At 37.1% G+C, this 19,576-nt stretch overlaps 1 protein-coding gene across 4 annotated transcripts in view; it reads left to right on the top strand.

The window, feature by feature from the left end:
- Positions 1-19,576, top strand: part of Znf280c (zinc finger protein 280C) — a 64,730-nt gene that overhangs the window by 22,289 nt on the left and 22,865 nt on the right. For all 4 annotated transcript variants that reach the window (XM_052739103.1, XM_052739075.1, XM_052739082.1 and 1 more), the window contains 5 exons: positions 3-136; positions 3,082-3,190; positions 7,719-7,886; positions 8,017-8,126; positions 12,970-13,190. In XM_052739103.1, coding sequence (XP_052595063.1) covers positions 3-136; positions 3,082-3,190; positions 7,719-7,886; positions 8,017-8,126; positions 12,970-13,190 — 742 coding nt within the window. The remainder of the gene's footprint in view (positions 1-2; positions 137-3,081; positions 3,191-7,718; positions 7,887-8,016; positions 8,127-12,969; positions 13,191-19,576) is intronic.

Raw genomic sequence — 19,576 nt, 5'->3', positions numbered from 1 at the left:
AGCTATTTCAAATATATTCAAGCCTGCAAATCGACACTATAGAAATCCATCACCTAATCCAGTGGCTGCTTTGCCTAGATTTCATCCTGAATCCAAATCTTCAGAGAGTTCTGGTATTCAGACTGTGTCTAAACCTGTAAGTATTTTTTTAACTTCACAGTTAATTCAGAAACACATTGGATAGTATATATCCAGCTAGAATTGAAAATGGTCATAGCTAAATACCATAGCTAATTACCCAAAGAAAATGTCATTATCTTAAGGTTTTCTTTCTTTTTAAAAAAAAAAAAAGATTTATTTATTACATATACAACATTTTGTCTGCATATATCCCTGCAGGCCAGAAGAGGGCACCAGATCTCATTACAGATGGTTGTGAGCCACCATGTGGTTGCTGGGAATTGAACTCCAGACCTCTGGAGGAGCAGCCAGTGCTCTTAACCTCTGAGTCATCTCTCCAGCCCTAGGTTTTCTTTTTTGTTTGTTTTTTTCTAGAAAGGGTCTCACTATGTATCTCTGGCTGTCCTAGAAATCACTATGTAGACCAAGCTGACCTTAAACTCAGAGATATCCACCTGCTTCTGCCTCCTGAGTAATGTGATTAAAAAGCATGAGCCACCACACTCAGCTTCATTTTTAAACTAAAATTATTTCATTGTGTTAAAGAACACTATTATGCTGACACAATTATATAGCAATAAAATCAATATATTTTGTGATTTTTATATACAGCTTTTCCCGGTATATTAAAGTCAACACTACAAATCCAGTGGCTACTTTACCTAGAATTTTTTGTATCAAAGTCTTGACTATCCCCCTTTGCCTTTCCCAGCCCCAGTAGCCCATATTCTACTCCTAGTATTTGACAAAGAAGCCAAAAACACATCATAGAAAAGCTAGCATCTTTAAGCAATGGTTCTGGAAAACTGGATATCCACATATAGATGATTGAAATTAGACCCATATCTATCACCCAGCACAAAAATTAACTCAAAGTGGATCAAAGACCTCAATTTGCAACTTGAAACATGGAAACTGCCAGAAGAAAATATAGGTAGTACCCTAAGTGATACAGGTATAGGAAAAGACTTGAATTGAAAAGTGGGACCTCATAAAACTAAGAAGCTTCTATCCAGCTACAGAAAGAATCAAGTAACGAGGAAACACACAGGAAATCAACTTTTTAAGAGAGTAAACTTAGGTGTTCTTAAATGGGACGATTATTCCAACAAATCATGGCTGTTTATTCTCAAAACCCTTTTCATTGTTTAGTTCTTAAACATTTTAAGCCAGCATGGTTGTTACCATGCCTGTAGTCCTAGGACTTGGGGAGCTAAGGGCAAGAGGATTGGGAGTTTGAGACCAATCTCCTCATAATGAGTTCTAGACTAGACTGGACCACATAGTGTGACTCTGTCTCACAAAACAAAATAACCCCCCAAGTAGAGCAATAACAAAAGACTTTTCATAGAAGTAAGAATTAGTGGTAATTCTTAACATTTGGAGGGAAGCTGTTAATATGTGTAAATGTAATTCTCATATAATCCTTAGGACATTCCTGTGAGGCAGGCTATTATTCCCAATTTATGGTTGAGGTGACTGAAACTCAAAGAACATAAATGATTCTCCAAAGGCCAGCTAGTAACTAATAGACATGGGATTTCAAACCATATTAACCCAGAGGTTTATACACATATCTGATCATACATTTCAGTACATACTTTTAAAAAAGTTATGGGTCACCACTGCCCAGCTGATTTAGGTAATTTCAATAGCTGTCTTTAGAATTATTAAGTCTATGTGTATGTATGTACACCATGTATGTGTTTGGTACCTACAAAAGCCAGAAAAGAGTGTCACATCCCCTGGAACTAGGGTTGTATTCAGTTGTAAGCCTCTATGTGGGTTCTGAGAACTGAACCCAGGTCCCTAGCAAGAACAGCAAGTATTCTTATCCACTGAGACAGCATCTCTCCGGTCTCTGTCTCTGTAACTTCCTAACAAACTTATATGAAAATTCAGTAACAAAGCCAGGCATGCTGGCATATGGCTGTTACTAACACTCAGGAGACTGAGACAGGAGGGTGAAGAGGCCACTCTCTTCTACATAGTCAGTCCCAAGCTATGCAAGGTTATATTGAGAAACCCTGTTTCATCTCCTCTCCCTCAATTAAAAAAAAAATATTTAGTAAGAAAGTAAAATTCTTACAACCTAATCATCTCTCAACTTGAAAACATAAAACATGCAAACAAAATCTTTATGTTCCTATTGTGAAAGTTATGTATATGAAAAGAATTAGAAACAAGGAAATATATTTTATGTTTTGATTTTTATTTTCTATAGATAGTATAGTTTGCCATTCAGGACCATATTTACCTAGATTTGATAACTATTCCTCATCTTTCACTGAATATTGTATTGAAAATATATTTCTTTGTCATTCATTGTGTATTCCTCAAAATTATGATGATGCTTAATCGTCTGTCAAACTTATTTAACTGTTCTGTTGGTGAACACACAGGTTTTCATATTTTGCTATTATAAATACTCTGTTAACATTTTCATTTCCTTAACACAAATTCTTAGAAGTGGAATGATTATATCAGAGGATAACTACTTTTTGTGTTGTTTTTGTTTTTTTCAGACAGGGTTTCTCTGTGTAACAGCCCTGGCTCTCCTGGAACTTGCATTGTAGACCAGACTGGCCTCGAACTCACAGAGTGCCTCTGCCCGCCAAGTGCTGGGATTAAAGGTGTTCGCCACCATCGCCTGGCTGGACATGTATTTTTGAAAGCCTTTAGTAGATGCTGCTAAAATATTCTTGCAGAAAAGTTATACCAAAATGAAACCTTGCTAGTGTTATCACTTTTTTTATTTTAACAATTTTTACAACTCATTTTTAGTTTTCCAGAAAAATTACAAAAATAATGAAGAATGCCAATATGCTTCTCACCCAGTATGAGCTCATTTTAGCAGAGAGTAGTAATTGGATTTGTGTTTTCTAACTTGTCTTTGTAGTACTAGCATCCAGTTTGGTTTACATTTCTAATAATTGACAAAGTATCTTTAATGTTTTACAGAGTTTTTCAAAGACTTCATCACAAGATGATCCAGGTGCTTCTTCTGTCTTACAGTTAGACTCAACCAAGGATACACCACCCTCCAGCATACTGAAAAAGAGTACAGAAGGTTGGATTTAGTATTTCTTCTTAAAATCTATAAAAAGAGACTTTGTTAATGTTCACATAGGATTTCTATACAGGGCCTGAAGATGGCTCGGCAGGTAAAGGTGCTTGCTGCCAAACAGATAGCCTAAGTTGGATCCCTGGAACCCACCTTGTAAAAGCAGAGAGTCGACTCCATGCCATGCACAGATGCACATTAAATAAACAAATTAATAAAGATTTTAAAAGCCAGCAGGATGGCTCAACAAATAACGGCAATTGTCGCCAAGCTTGATGATCTGAGTATGATCTTTGAACCCACAAGATAGGAGGCTAGAACTGACTCAGGCAGGTTATCCTCTAACTTCCACAAATACACCCACATACATACACACATATATTTTTAGCTCTCTTCTGATCCCGGTGCCTTCATGTTATTTTTGCATATAAGATGGAAATAGAGCTGGTCATTCCTGAATGCTTTTCATGTACAATCTTATATTATTTAATAATAGACTATTTTAGACTATTTTCTTTCTTTCTGTTAGTTTAGCTGGTGTGTGCTACTGGAACTTATTCTCCCTTCCTTTCTTCCCTCTTTTCTTTCTTTCTCTCCTTTGTTCTTTCTTTCTTTCTTTCCTTTTTTGACTTTTCAAGACAGGATTTCTCTATGTAGCCCTGGCTGTCCTGGAACTCAACCTGTAGATCAGGCTGGCCTCGAACTCAGAAAGCCTCCTTAGTGCTGGGATTAAAGGCTGATTCACCACCATACCTGGCTGAGCTTATTCTCATTTAGAACTATCTGTGAGCTGTGAAATCTTAATATAATTTCTGTGAATCAGAGAAGTCACCTGATGTCTTAAATACTCTGTAACAAATGTATTTGTTATTCAGAGACCATTAATTTATGAAAATTGCATAGCTTTAGTTTATTTCTTAGTAAACTTTCTATATAATAAATGACATATACACATGAGATAGTTAAATGTGATACTTGAGTGGTATGACAGGACTAAAGAGATAATGATTTGCATATGACTAGTACATACCCATTGAAGGAGCAGAAATTGGACAATTGAAAGAAAACTCATTTTTGAAATTTTTTTTTACCATGACAAAATTCTTCGTAAATGTAGAATAAATTAGTATGATAGTGGAAGAATGTTGCCTAGATAAAAAAGGAATTCCCTATAATGGAATAAAGTAGCTTCTCTATTAGCTAACTTGATATATTTCACTAGAGAGGGACATAATTATCTTTTGAATTTTTACTTACTAATAAGCAGTATGGTACATTTTATCAAATGAATGAAAAGGGATTTAGTGATTTGGGCGACAAAATATTTTCTCATTTTGCTAAATAAATACTTCATTTGATATTAACCTATGTCCAGGTAGCAAAATAGACAGGGAAATGAAATAGTTGTCTTAAATTTGATTTTACTAAGCACATGATCTCATTCCTAGAACAAGTCTCAATTTGTGAAGCTTCTAGAAGTCAAAGATAGTAACTCCTATTCACTATTTAAAGATTTCCCACTGGGTGTGGTGGCACATGCATGAAATTCCGTCACTTGGGAAGTGGAGCCAGAAGGCCCAGGAGTTTGAGGGCCAGTCTTGGCTGCATAGCAAGTTCAAGGTCAGCATGGGCTAAGACCCTGTCTCAACAGAAGGGTCTTAAACTGTAGAGGAGAGCTTTGTCCTGAATAATAGACACTGTCAAAGTTGGAGTAAAAGATACAGGTTTAAACTTCGGTTATACAGATTTGTGTAGGCTTTATCAAGTCACCTAACTTCTTTTTTTTTTTTTGGTTTTTTGAGACAGGGTTTCTCTGTGTAGCTTTGCGTCTTTCCTGGGACTCACTTGGTAGCCCTGGCTGGCCTGGAACTTACAGAGATCCGCCTGGCTCTGCCTCCCGAGTGCTGGGATTAAAGGCGTGCGCCACCACCGCCCGGCGTCACCTAACTTCTTACACTTCACTTTTCTCACATTGTTAAAGTATCATTTTATGTTTCTCATATAATACATTCATTCTCTGGACCAAATATGAGCCATTTGGAGATAATGTTACTCATCTTAGAATTTTACTGAGTTTGGAAAAATAAGAAAAGTGAAAGCTGTTTTATAAACTTTAAATGGTTTATTAAAGTTTACCATAATAATTATAAATATGTGATATGTTTGAAAGCACATCTTGTCTAGGATGACCATAGAAGATTCTTAGGGAAAATTAGATTTGAGCTTGAATTTGAAGAAGAGAAATAGGATTTTTATGAGAATAAGATACTTGTTTTTTTAGCCAGGCATGGTGGTGCATGCCTTTAATACCAGCAGAGACATACACATTTCTGTGAGTTCAAGGCCAGTGTGGTTTACACAGCAAAGTCCAGGATAGCGGGAGCTACAAAGTAAGACTTCATCTCAGAAATTAATTAATTTCAAAAAGGTTCTTTTTTGCCAGGCGGCGGCGGTGGCACACGCCTTTAGTCCCAGCACTCAGGAGGCAGAGCCAGGCAGATCTCTGTGAGTTCAAGGCCAGCCTGGTCTACAGAGCAAGATCCAGGATAGGCACCAAAACTACACGGAGAAAAACCAAAAAAATAAAAAAGCTTCTTTTTCATCAATTTATTATTGGACAATTTCACACATGTATGCAATGCATTCTGACCACATTCATTCCCTCCTACCCCATACCTGTCACACCCCCATCAACCCCCTAGTCCTCTAACGAAGTCCCCATCCCACTTTTTGTCTTTTTGTTTGTTTTTGCTTTTGCTGTGTGATCCACTGGATTTAACTAGGTCCACCTGCTCGTTTTTATTTGTGTAAATAGGAAGACTTGAAAGTAGGGAATAGCAAAGACCAAAAGCAAAGAAAATTAATAACTTGAAGGATCAGTATTTAAAACTCATTATCTCAGAGTAATTTTCTTGAATTGAGATATCCCTGTGCTTCACAAGTTATTTATTAGGAGGCTGGTGAGATGGCTCAGTGGTTAAGAGCCCTTGCTGCTCTTCTGGAGAACCTGAGCTTGGTTCCCTGCACCCATGGCGTGTTAGGCAGCTCAAAACCACCTGAAGCTCCAGCTCCGGGAGATCTGACACCTTCTTCTGGGCTCTGAAGACATGTAACATACATTCACAAAGATGCACCAACATGCATGTACGGTGGTGGCGCACGCCTTTAATCCCAGCACTCGGGAGGCAGAGCCAGGCGGATCTCTGTGAGTTCGAGGCCAGCCTGGGCTACCAAGTGAGTTCCAGGAAAGGCGCAAAGCTACACAGAGAAACCCTGTCTCGAAAAACCAAAAAAAAAAAAAAAAATAAATCCTTAAACCTTATATATTAAAATGGTCTATTTTTATTACCTAGCATATTGTGTAATACTACCTAGTGCAAAATGCCAACATTTATTGATTATTCAAGTGACACAGGAATCTTAAAAAACATTAAAGTAACGAAACCAAAGTCAGTTTCAAGTGCTGGCAGTAATCAATCATTCAGTAACCATAGCCTCTAATGATAGGGAAAAGAATTCTGTCATCTCAAAAAAATGAAAAAAAACATCATAATTTGACAGAGGAGTCTCTTACTTTCCAAGAATATGTCTCCTGCTTCTCCTGTGAATGTACACTTGAGAGCATTAAACTATGTATGGTTTTAGAGCCTTTGTCACAAAGTACAATTTATTTTGAGTTATTTTATAAAATAATTTTTTGGCATAAAATAATTTTTCCTGTGTCTGTGCCTCTTTCTCAGACAGATACCATGGATTATTTAATCCTTTGCGTGCTAAGATGATAGTTTTCAAACAGAACTTTCTCCCAAGGAAATCCCTAGTTTTTAAATCACAAAAGTGAGATAAAACATAAAAGGAATGGCCCTGTCTGAAATGCCCTTTATATCTAATTAACTTGGGATAGTGGTTGGTAGGCCATTGAAGACATTCCAGATTTTTTTTTTTTTTTTGGTTTTTCGAGACAAGGTTTCTCTGTGTAGCTTTGCACCTTTCCTGGATCTCGCTCTGTAGACCAGGCTGGCCTCGAACTCACAAAGATCCACCTGCCTCTGCCTCCCAAGTGCTGGGATTAAAGGCGTGCGCCACCACCGCCCGGCAAAATGAGTATTTTTTAAGTTTGAATGTATTTAATCACCAAAACATAAACTCATTTATAAGAACTTAGCTCAGAGAAAGTTATCTACCTTTTATTTCTCTTTCTTTTTTGTTATATTGTTGTTGCTTTAGGTTTTGTGGGGTTCGTGCTTTTTTTTTTCCCTCAGTCTGCCTCCTTTAATGGATAGCTTTATTTGAAAGTATCTTTATAGTTTTCCTGCATCAAGTTTATTTTGTGAATCTAAAATATATATGATCCAAAGAAGCTGCTTCCTTGTATAGTTTCTGCTTTCTTATTATATAATTTTTTCCATTAAGTTGGCTCCAAGGCATTTTTACTAAATTTTAAATCTAAGGACATTTTTATAGCAATTCTAAAAAGTAATATTCTATACTAAAGCACTTGTAAATATCTTTCCTGATGTTCAAATCTTTGTAGGTATCGATCAAGCTTCATTAGGATTAAAACATCCTTCTACTTCCAAAGTAAACAGTGTTAATCCAAAAAAGCCAAAGACCAATACAAGTGTTTCTGAAGCAAGTCCTTCCTCTCCATCATCTTCAAGCAATTCTCCTTCAGAGGCTTCCTCCCAGCTTACAGTAGCAAGTAAGTATGACATCTCACATAGAACAATTGATTAATTAGAAACAAATTTTAATAACTGTGATGGATTTTTTAAACATATTTAAGTTTTTTAAAAGATCAATTTTTACTCAAAGTCCTCAATTTATTTTAGATGAAAATACCTCATCAATTCAGTCTGAAACTGGAGCCCCTTCACTAAGATCTTGCCCAAAGTGCAGTGTGAAGTTCAGTTGTTTGGATCCTCTGAAATGCCACATGAAGGTAAAATAGTTTCAAATTCTGAGTTTTAAAAATGTTTACGAATCAATGAAATATTAAGAATAATAGAGAGTAAATATTTGTTTGTCTAGATATTTAAATAATAAAGCTCCTTTTATTGTCATTTTCATATGAGTAAAAAATTAATTTTCATAATGATTATACAAAATTTAAATTCTTCCCAATCATGAAATTATAAAACTTAAGTTCATCATACACACACTGTAGTATGTGTGCATTGCATTTTAATTTTAATTGAAAATTAATAAACCATTGTATTTTATTGAATAAATAATGCCATTCTTTTTACTTCTCATAAAGCAGGCATTTTGTTAATCTTTTTTTAAAAGATTTATTCATTTATTATGTATAGTGTCCTGTCTGCATGTATGCATGCATGCCAGAAGAGGGCACCAGATCTCATTACAGATGGTTGTGAGCCACCATGAGGCTGCTGGGAATTGAACTCAGGATCTCTGGAAGGGCAGCCAGTGCTCTCAACAGCTGAGCCATCTCCTTAGCCCCACATTTTATTAATCTTAAATATAACTTAAAATGTCCTTCTATTTTACTTTTTCCATGTTGTCATATTTATTTCATATTTCTCAATGGAAATCTTAGCTTTATGTCATAATTTTCCACAATTTCCTAATGGAACATTTCTTATGAAATGATAGTTTTAACTCAATCCAGAATAGGATATACAGAGTTATAAATGAATTATAGCTTTATATTGGTATTTCAAGCTCCTGAACTTAGGTTTTACATAAATTTGAAGCTACTAAGAAAGTATGGGATTTAGAGGGATTTCTACTTAAAGTATGTTACCAGATAATATAGTATTCTGTTGTATCTTCGTAAAGAGTAAAGTCTTCTCTTTGCCTGCCCTGTGTAAATGGCAGTGAGGAAGGAGGAGAAAAACAGTAAGATAAGTAGGATAGGTGATATGTGGAAAAGAAGGATAGGGAGAATGCAAAGAAGCATCTTAGGAAAAGGTTCTGCTCACTGTTCCAAAGGCAGATGTTTATTAAATCCCACATCTTGGAGAAAAGTAGAGGGGTGAGAATGAGTTCTCAAAATTTCAAATACAAATATCTATTCTGGGAGCAAAACTGATATTGGATGTTAGTCCATCTTATCTCCCTGAGCATGTGAGAATAGTGAATCCAGTCTCACATCCTCACATCATCAGTTCTTTCTTTGATAAATTGGCAGTTCTATTTTGTATTCTCTTTAGGATATAGCGCTCTCTCTCTCTCTCTCTCTCTCTCTCTCTCTCTCTCTCTCTCTCTCTCTCTCTCTCTCATAACTTCCCTGGCATTTTAAATAAAGTATCCTTTTTGCCTTGTTGCTTAATGCATTCTGGCCTCAATTCCATTTTAATTTACTTATCTAGTCATTTACTTATTACTTATCCTTTATGTGTAGAGTGTATGGATATGTCTGTGCACATTTATGTGTTTGAGTGTAAGTGTGCACTTCTTGTGTACACATGTGGAGATCAGAGGACAACCTCAGGTGTTAGTCCTTGCTTTCTACCTATTTAGAGACAGGGTCTCTTTGTTGGTGGTAGCCGTGTATGCTAAATTCTCCTATCTCTGCCTCCCATCTCTCTGTAGTAGCACAGGGGTTACAGACATGTGTTACCATGCCTGGCCTTTCTCGGTTCTGGAGATCCAAAGTCAGGTTCTCACCCATGTACAGAAAATGCTTTACCCACTGAAGCATTTTCCCAACTCTCATAATCTTTATTTTCTTGTTTCCATTTGCTTGCTAAATTCCTTTATTTATTGATCTATTTATTTTTGAGACAGGGTCTCTATGTAGCCCTGGCTGTTCTGGAACTTGTTATGTAGACCATGCTAGCCTTGAACTCACAGAGATTCATTTGCCTCTGTCTCCCAAATGCTGGGATTAAAGGCATGAGCCACCTTGCCCAGCTACTTGATATATTCTTTCTTTCTTTTTTTTTTTAAGATTTATTTATTATGTATACAGCATTATGATTGCTGGCAGAAGAGGGCACCAGATCTCATTACAGATGGCTGTGAGCCACCTTGTGGTTGCTGGGAATTGAACTCAGGACCTCTGGAAGAACAGTCAGTGCTCTTAACCTCTGAGCCATCTCTCCAGCCCTACTTGATATATTCTTATTTTATCCTTTTATTTTCAATATTTCCAAAACCCTTTATTGTTTATGTTTCTAATTTTTGTCTCTGTTGCTTTTTCTTTCTAACCCTATGTGAAAACTCCTTTTCCTTCAGGAGTTTAGCTAAACCTATTTGCAGTCACTGATGTAAAAGATTTAACTGGTAGTACAGGTATGTGGACAGAAGTGAAACTGTAAGCACACACACTTTTAGAAACTTCCTACCTGCCCATTTTGCATTTTCTGTGATAACAACATGAAATCTATCCTCTTAGCAAAATTTTAAGCATCCAATTAAGTGTTGTTAGCTATGCATATTAATGCTGTACAGTAGATCTTTAGGGCCTTGAATAACTAAACCTACATATCCATTGAGTAATAATTCCCCACTTGCCTTCCCCAGATCGTGGCACTCAGCATTCTACTCTTTGTAGTTTTATTTAGACTATTGTAGATTTCTCATGTAAGCGTATTCATGAAATAATTGTTCTGTTACTGACATATTTCACTTAATATAGTATCTTCCAAGTCTATCCATTTTTGTTGAAATAGGTAGAATTCCCTGCTTTCTTAAAGCTGAATAATATTCCAAACTGTCTCTACAGCACATTTTCTGTTTCATTTGTACATTAGTAGACTTAGATTACTTTCATGTCTTGGCTATGAATAATTCTACAGTGAACTTGAGCCTGCAGCTTTGTCTTTGATATCCCAAATTAAATTGTTTTAGATGTATACCCAGTGTGACATTGCTGGATCACATAGTTGTTATATTGTTTTTAGGAACGTCTATATTTTTGCATAGTGGTTTTACTGGTTTATAGTAATATGCACAGTGTAAAAGAATTGGCTTTCTCCACTTCCCTTTTCTCTTTTAGATAGAGCCATCCCAATGAGGTGAAACCTCATTGTATTTTTGACGAATTACTGATTTCGAGTGCTTTTTCACATATCTATTGTTCATTTTGTATGTCTTTTTAAAAAGAAATGTCTTCTCAGTCCCTTGGCCTTTATTTATTTTCCAAATCTTTATTAGAAAGTTTAAATAATGAGAACTAATGAAAAAAGTGAGGAAAAGGTCAAGCATCCAGTAGTTAGTTGTTCAGTGTCAGCAGTCCCAATCTGGTGCTGAAGTCCCAAGTCTAGAGAGCTGCTGGTTTGTAGTCTACATTGGAATCCCAAAGAACTGAGTTCTAACACCAGCGAAGGAACGACTCAGGAACAGGATCGATGAACTGGCCAGTGAGAGTGAGGGGAAGAAGGCAAAAAGCCAAAAGCTTCTCCTATGTTCTTTTATGTGGACTGCTCCCAGAAGATGTGACCCAGATTTAGGATGGGTCTCCACCTCCAATGATCCAACCAAGAAAAATCCCTCACATGTGGGCCTAGTTGCTTGGGTTTTAGTTAATTCTAGATTTAGTCACACTGACAAGCAAGATTGGCCCTCACAGTCAGTAATGTAAAATTCTTTCATAAATGGCCGATGCTAAGCCAATCAATCATGATTTTATGTTTTAAATACAGAATAGATAACATTTACTGAAATTTAATTATATGGTCATTTTCTTCTGAAAACCATCTGTGTCTATTTTTAGTTGGTTTAGGATATTTTTAATGTTGTTGTTCGTTATTGCTGTGCTACTGAGTTCTAAGAATTCTCACAGTTGTTTTCTAACACTTTAAATAAAAATGTGAATATTCAACAATTATAAGAATTCAATGATTTGCAAATATTTTTCCTGTTTTATTTTTGTTCTCCAGTTACTGTTTTAAAGATTTATTTTTTTTATTTTATGTGTTAGGTGCTTTGTTTGCGTGTATGTCTGTGCACCCCTTACATGCCTGATGCTCCTGGAGGCTAGAAGAGGCATTGGCTCCCTTGGGACTACAGTTACACACAGTTGTGATGATGTGGGTGCTCAGAATTGAAACCCAGGTCCTCTGGAAAAGTAGCCAATGCTCTTAACTGCTGAGCCACCTCTCTTGTCTGCTCCAGTTGTCCTTAGAGAATCCTCCTAGAGAAATTCTACCACTGAAAATTATATATAATAAAAAATTATTTTTTTCAATGAGAAAAAACTTAGGTGTGAAAAGTACTCTACATTAGAATCAGTTTAAGTGCGATTTTGATTTTATTTGAGGTAAATTTCCCCCGTGAAATATTTAAGTGTTATAGATAGAATGCATTGAGATTTTGAGGATATAACTGATAAATCTTTCTTTGTGGGACATACATTATCTAGTGCCTTATATTAGGAGAATGACATATCAATTGTGCTCAGAAGTCTGGTTCCAACTATGCTTTACAAAAATATTACTATGTCATTAGGTAATTAAGCTTCATACAGAATGATATATAACTTTTAAGTTATATCTTGACATTAATATGAAATGTATGTTTTTTTGTTCAAAAAGCAAATTAATAAATCTTACTCTAAAAAGAAAAATTACAAGGTAATTTAAAGTTTAAAAGTCTTCCATTCATTTTGAAAGTTATTTCTTTCATAAAAATAGTGGTGTTTATTGTTGGAATTTTTGCAGTTTATAATGAAGGAGGCTAGTGTATTTAGTGGATGTCTTCCCATTACTAAGCATAGCTTTATATGATCTAAACCTGTTGTAAATATTGAACTCATTTTTGACATCTGATTTTTTTATAAGAGGTACAAATAAAATATACTATTTCTCCACTTTTAGCATTGCTGCCCAGACATGATAAATAATCTTCTGGAGACTCTTAAGTCAGAACATTCAAGGGCTGAAAACAAAGCTAACATTGACTCGGATAAAGAAAAATTGATCATGCTAGTTAGTGATTTTTATTACGGAAGACATGAAGGAGCTATTGGGGAAGACCTGAAGACTCACACAACTTTTAAATGCTTCAGTTGCTCCAAAGTTCTTAAAAATAATATTAGGTATGTAAATATTTCTTTTTGTTTGAAAATTAAGAAATGATGATTTGCATCTTGATCTTTTCATATAAATGTTATGGTTTTTTTCTTTGCTATCCTAGGTAAACCATTGTAACACTTCTACTAAGAAAGGCTATTCATTATGCTGAAAATTGTACTAGACTTTTTCTTTTGTGCCACCAACCAGCTCCCAAATCATGACTTGGGGACTTATTATTAGTTTTAAGCGCTCGACCTAGCTTTGGCTCTTTTCTGGCTAGCTCTTTTAACATAAATTAACCTGCTTCTCTTTATCTCCCTTTGCCTCGGGGCTTTTTATCTTTTCTTTCCTTCTGTATATTTTACTTTCACTGTTTCTTGTCTCTGGCTGCCTGGCCCTGGGCATGGCCCTCTCTTTCTCCCTTGGTCTTTTCTCCTTTTTCTTCTTCTCTCGTCCTCCTCTCGTATTTATTCCCTCTGCCCAGCAGCCCTGCCTAGCCCTCTCCTGCATAACTATTGACCGTTCAGCTTTTTATTAGATTAACCAGGTGCCTTAGGCAGGCAAGGTGAAACAGTAACACATCTTTTTCATAATTAAACAAATGCAGCATAAACAAATGTAACACACCTTCACATGGTTAAAATAATATTCTGTAGTATAAATGAATTTAAGACATCTTTGCCCAGTTAAAATAATATTTCAGAACATAAAGTTTTTATTTTTTCTTGTATTTCATAGTGATAACTGGATCTACCCAGTTATAATTTTTTTCAGATAGCTTAAAAAAAGACAATAGTATTTACTGTAACTTAGGAAAAATGACATATATTCTATTTGTCGGAGTTACTTAATTATTGTTGTGATAAAACACTATGACCAAGGCAACATATAAAAGAAGATATTTGAATCAAACCCAGGTCCTCTGGAAAAGCAGCCAGTGCTCTTAACCACTGAGACATCGCTCTAGCCCCAAGAAAATAATGTTATGTTACCTTCTGATTACACGGTCCAGTGAGGGCTGAATTCCCCCCCAGGTCAATACTACATATTTGTAGCAATAAAAATCACATGGGTGGTACGTGTCTTTCGTCCCAGCCCTGAGGGGGCAGAGGCAAGGGGATCTGTGCCCAAAGTTCCAGACAGCAAACAGAAAGATTTCTGTACCAATTTTTACTTTCAAGAATAGAATTACCCCTAATTTTAAAGAAGTCCAGGCAGGGAGTTGAGCTTCGAGGTGTTGCAGGGCCTTGTGTGGTCTTAGCCACAAGCTGTTCCTAAGGCTCAGCTGGGACAGACAACTGGGTGCTCCATTGCAGTAGTAACACAAAGAAGTTTGGGTATTAGCTGCTCTGTCCCTTTCTGTCATTTGAAACATCAATGAGTCAGGGATCGGCCACTTACCTAAAAGAGCTGAAGAGTCAAGATTCACTTGAGGGTAAAGTAAGACCTTACAGAGTTCAGGTACCTATATATCTACACCAGGCCCTTGGCAGAGCTACACCAGGCCATCACCACAGTTACACCAGGCCCTCAGCAGAGTTGAGCTTATTGTTTCAGAGTCAGAGCCCATGATGGTAAAGCAGAGGCATGGTATCAGGAACAGCTGAGAGCTCATATCTTTATTCACAACTAGGAGGCAGAGAGAGATCAAGACACTGAGAATGACCAGAGTCTTTTGAAACCTCAAAGCATGCCTCCAATGACACATCCCTTCTAACAAGGCCACACCCCTAATCCTTTCCCAACAGTTCCACCAGTTGGGGGAACAAGTATTCAAACATATGAGCCTTTTAGGTCCATTCTCATTCAAACCACATTCCAATCTGTATTAGTCAGGGTTCTCTAAAGGAACATAACTGAAAGCATGAATATATACATCTATATCAAAAGGGGAGTTGTTAGAGTGGCTTACAGGCTGTAGTCCAAGTAGTTCAACAGTGGCTGTCTTTTGATAGAAAGGCCAAGGACCTGGTAGTTGTTCAGTCCACGAGACTGGATGTCTCAGCAGTTCACAGTCTGGTGCTAGAGTCCCAGGGAAGTCCTAGAGTGCTGCCAGTCTTCAGTCTTTGTTGGAATCTAGAAAAAGTAGGTTCTAATATCAGCAAAGGAATGGCTCAGGAACAGGATAGATGAACTTGGCAGTGAGAGTGAAGGCAAGCAGGCAAAAAGCATAATCTTCCTTCCTCCATATCCTTTTCTGTAGCTCCCATCAGAAGGTGAGTCTTCTCACCTCAAATGATGCAGTAAAGAAAAACCCTCATGGATGTGCTCTGCTGCTTAGGTTTTAGTTGATCCAGATGTGGTCAAGTTGATAAACCAAGATTAGCCTTCACATCCCTATATTAGTTTTCTTGTTGTGTTGAATCTTACATTTCTTTAGTAACAAGAACTACTTTATCCTGCCTAGTATCCTCCATACTAGTCTTATTTTCAATATTAGCTCAAATTTTTATACTAGCTCAAATTTTTTTCCACTCATATTTATAATCTCAGCATACTTATCTCAGAGAAAAAATGTTTTTTTTAATTATCTTCTTTAGAGAAGTTCATGTTTTATACAACATGTCTGCTTTGCTTTTGTACAATTTTGATAACACATATACACAATTCCCAGTGGAGTTCTAAAGGTTTTCCCAAGACAAGTCCTCACTATATACCCAAACTCATTATGGAGACTAGGCTGGCCTTAAACTCTGAGATGTGCTGCTTCTGCCACCTGGTTACGGGGTTAAAGGTGTGCGCCAACATGCCTGGTTGCAATTCTAAAGATTTTATAAATTTTTATCTTAAAATGTAAGAACTTACATTTTATTATCTGAGTTACATGGCGTGTTGAATGTTTATCATCATAAGTAAGATAGTAACAGAAAAAATAACAAGCCAATTGACTGATATTTTCATTGCTTTTATAGCCTGGTGTTTGTGGTAAGTGACTTTGTTTCCCAAATTTGTGTGTGTGTGTGTGTGTGTGTGTGTGTGTGTGTGTGTGTGTGTGTGTGTGTGAATTTTCTTGATATTTATTGTTAATATTTCTGAGATTTTTCTAGAGAAAACATTTTTGAGACAAGTTCTCTCTATTTTGTAGCTCTGGCTGTCCTGGAACTCACTATTGTAACCTAGGCTTGCCTCAAATTCACAGAGATCCACCTGCCTCTGCCTCCCAAGTGCTGGAACTAAAGGTGTGCACCACCATGCCTGGCTTAGAGAAAAAAAAAATTGAGACAGGCTCTCACTATACCTGTGACTGGTCTAGAACTCACTATGTGAACTAGACTGGCCTTAAAATGACATCGATCTGCCTGCCTCTGCTGTAATCCTGGGTACTGAGTTTAATGATGTGTACCGCCATGCCCCACTAGAATTTTTTTGTAACTGTAACCTAGTAGACTGCTGAAAACCTGATCTTTTATTCATTCTTTCATTCTATATATACTTATTAAATTACCACTATTTGTAAGATTTGGGCTATGAGCTCTGTCAAATACAGACATGAGTCTAGTAAAATCTTCACCTGGCTTGTAGACATTATAAAGACTATACAGTACAGCTTTAGGAATACTAAAAACCAAAGTATGGGGTAGTAGCCTTCTTCTGGTCTTTTTCGTTATTTGAGAATTTTATACATGCATATAATACATTTGATCAACTCCACCCCATTCCTTCACCCTCAATACTGCCCCACCCCCCATACTTTTCCCTCCCAAGGTCATTGCTTTTTTTCCCTTAAACCCACTCGAACCACCTAGTGCTGCTTGGTGTAGGGTGTTGGTGCCTTGCACTGGAGCATGAGCAATCTTTCAGAGACCACATTTCTGAAGAAAACTGACTCTCCTCTCCCAGCAGCAGCCATTAATTGTCAATAGTTTCTCAATTAGAAATGAGACTTCATGAACTCTTTCCCAATCCATGCTGAGATTTTGGCTGGTTTGATCTTGTGCAGGCCTTGTGCATAGTCACAACTACTGTGAGTTCATGTGTGTAACAGCGCCATTTTCCCAACACTTTATAACAAAATTGTTTAAATATTCAACAGTGTCAAAAATGTTTTACAATGAGCATCTATTTACCATATTGATTTTACCATTCACATTGTACTATATAAATCAAATACATTGATTTTTGTGTCTCTTACAGTTTTATTATATATAGCCTAAAGATTCACCTATATTTTTGTTGTTTGTTTTTTCCAGACAGAGTTTATCTGTGTAGTTTTGGTGCTTGTCCTGGATCTCACTCTGTAGACCAGACTGGTCTCGAACTCAGAGAGACCCGCCTGGCTCTGCCTCCTGAATGCTGGGATTAAAGGCATGCACCACCACCGCCCGACCTTCACCTGCATTTTATATTAACATGTGTCTTACTTTGGGTTTCTATTGCTGTGATGAAACACCTTCACCAAAAAGCAACTTGGGGAGGAAAGGGTTTATTTCAATCACAGTTCCATATAGCAGTTCAGCATCAAAAGCAATGAGGGCAGGAAATCATGCAAGGCAGGATCCTGGAGGCAGGAGCTGATGCAGAGACTATGGAGGGGTGCTGCTTACTGGCTTGCTCCCCTTGGCCTACTCACCTGCTTTCTTACAGAACCTAGGACCACCATCCCAGAGATGGCACTACCCACAATGGGCTGGGCCCTCCCTCATCAATCACTAATTAAGAGAATGCCCGACAGGCTTGACCCCAGCCCAGTCTTATGGAGACATTTTCTAAATTGAGGCTCTCTCCTCTCTGATGACTCTACCTTGTGTCAAGTTTGACATAAAACTAACCAGTACATGTCACATGTAGTAAGGTGCACTTTTTGAGTAATAAGATGCTCAAAAATTTTTGGTTTTCAGATCAGAGTTCAACAGGTACTTGATTTACTACATCTATACTCATCCACAGAACCATGTAATATTTTGTATACTTTTCAAAGTAAATTATAGACATCTACCAAAACCAAAGGAGTAGAGAAGATATTGTACTCAGCATGATGGTGCATGCCAGTAATCCCAGTACTAGGAATGCTGAGACTGTATGATTGTGAAACCATCCTGGGCTACCTAGAGACCCTGTCTCAAAAAAAGTAGATATTATAGATTATAATTATAACCAGCTATGAAGAACAGCATTTTGAAGTCTGTAATCCCAGCACTCAGAAGGTAAAGGCAGGAGGGTCAGAGTTTCAACATAGGCATCAGCTGTGTAATGAGTTCAAGGCCATCTTGGGCTACATAAGACTTCGTCTCAACAAACGGAAATGGAGTGCTTTGGTGGTGGTGTGAATAGATGAATGATCAAAGCCTCTGTGATGATTGCTTCTCTAAACTGATAATATTACCACTCCTTGTAGGATGGGTTTCTAGAGAGACTCATAGTGATTTATTATAAATAGTCAACCTAATCTTAAAATTGCTTTTGATTGTTGTTTCTCTTACATCCTGCCTTAGCCTCCCTAGTTCTAGTATTATAGGTGTGAGCCACCACACCCCGCAAAGTGTTTTGATTGATTGAGTTATTTTACTTTGAAACTCAGTCTAGTAAAGGCTTTAAAATAGGTATGCCCATTCAAAGCATAAGCTTTATCAGGAAAAGTCAAACGAAGTTCCTTCTCATAAGCAGCCATTTTTAGGGAAGCTGAAATAACAGAATGTAAAACTGAGCAAATGGAAGGTGTTAGAAAGATTAACACACTGAAAGGAAAATAATATTTTCTGAATTACAATTTTTGACCTTGTGGCAGAAGAAAGGATTGTTTTGGTTCGTGCTTTCAGAGTTTTCAGTCCAAAATTAGCTGAAGCCTATCTCAAGGCAGAAGCACCTGGAGGAAGGGCATAGGGAAGGAAAGTTGTTCACCTTTTGGTAGCCAAGAGGCAAAGGAAGTGCCAGGGGCAAGGTACATCATTTTAGGGCCTGCGTCCAATGACCTACTTCCCTCAGTTAGGTCCTGCCTCCCAAAAATCCTATCTCATTACATGAATTAATCCATTGATAGATCAATCACTTCCCCAAAAGCCTGTCAGCTGGTATCCAGGCCCTCACTCAATACATGAGCCTTCAAGGAATACCTCAGATTCAGACAGTAGCAGGTAGTTATAACAACAGTAACCCAGTATCATTAAATAAAACAAAACTCCTTCTAATTACAGGCAATACCATTTTTAATTTCAGGCATTTTGAAAGCAATTCATTTAAGACCTTGAAAAAATATATAAGTCATGCTACCTTTGATGGTAGATTGCCTCCTCTAAGTATTTCATTTTGAAATAAAAAGCAAGGCATGGTGGTACACGCCTTTAATTCCAGTACTTGGGAGGTGGGCAGAGACAGATCTCTAAGTTCAAGGCCAGCCTGATCTACAAAGTAAGTTCCAGGACAGCCAGGGCTGTTACACAGAGAAACCCAATATAAATAATATTTTAAATAT

Source organism: Peromyscus californicus, unplaced genomic scaffold (genome assembly GCF_007827085.1).
Source record: "Peromyscus californicus insignis strain IS unplaced genomic scaffold, ASM782708v3 Scaffold_10__1_contigs__length_136768540, whole genome shotgun sequence".
Classification (NCBI taxonomy): Eukaryota; Metazoa; Chordata; class Mammalia; order Rodentia; family Cricetidae; genus Peromyscus; species Peromyscus californicus.
This window is presented reverse-complemented; position numbering and strand designations above follow the sequence as displayed.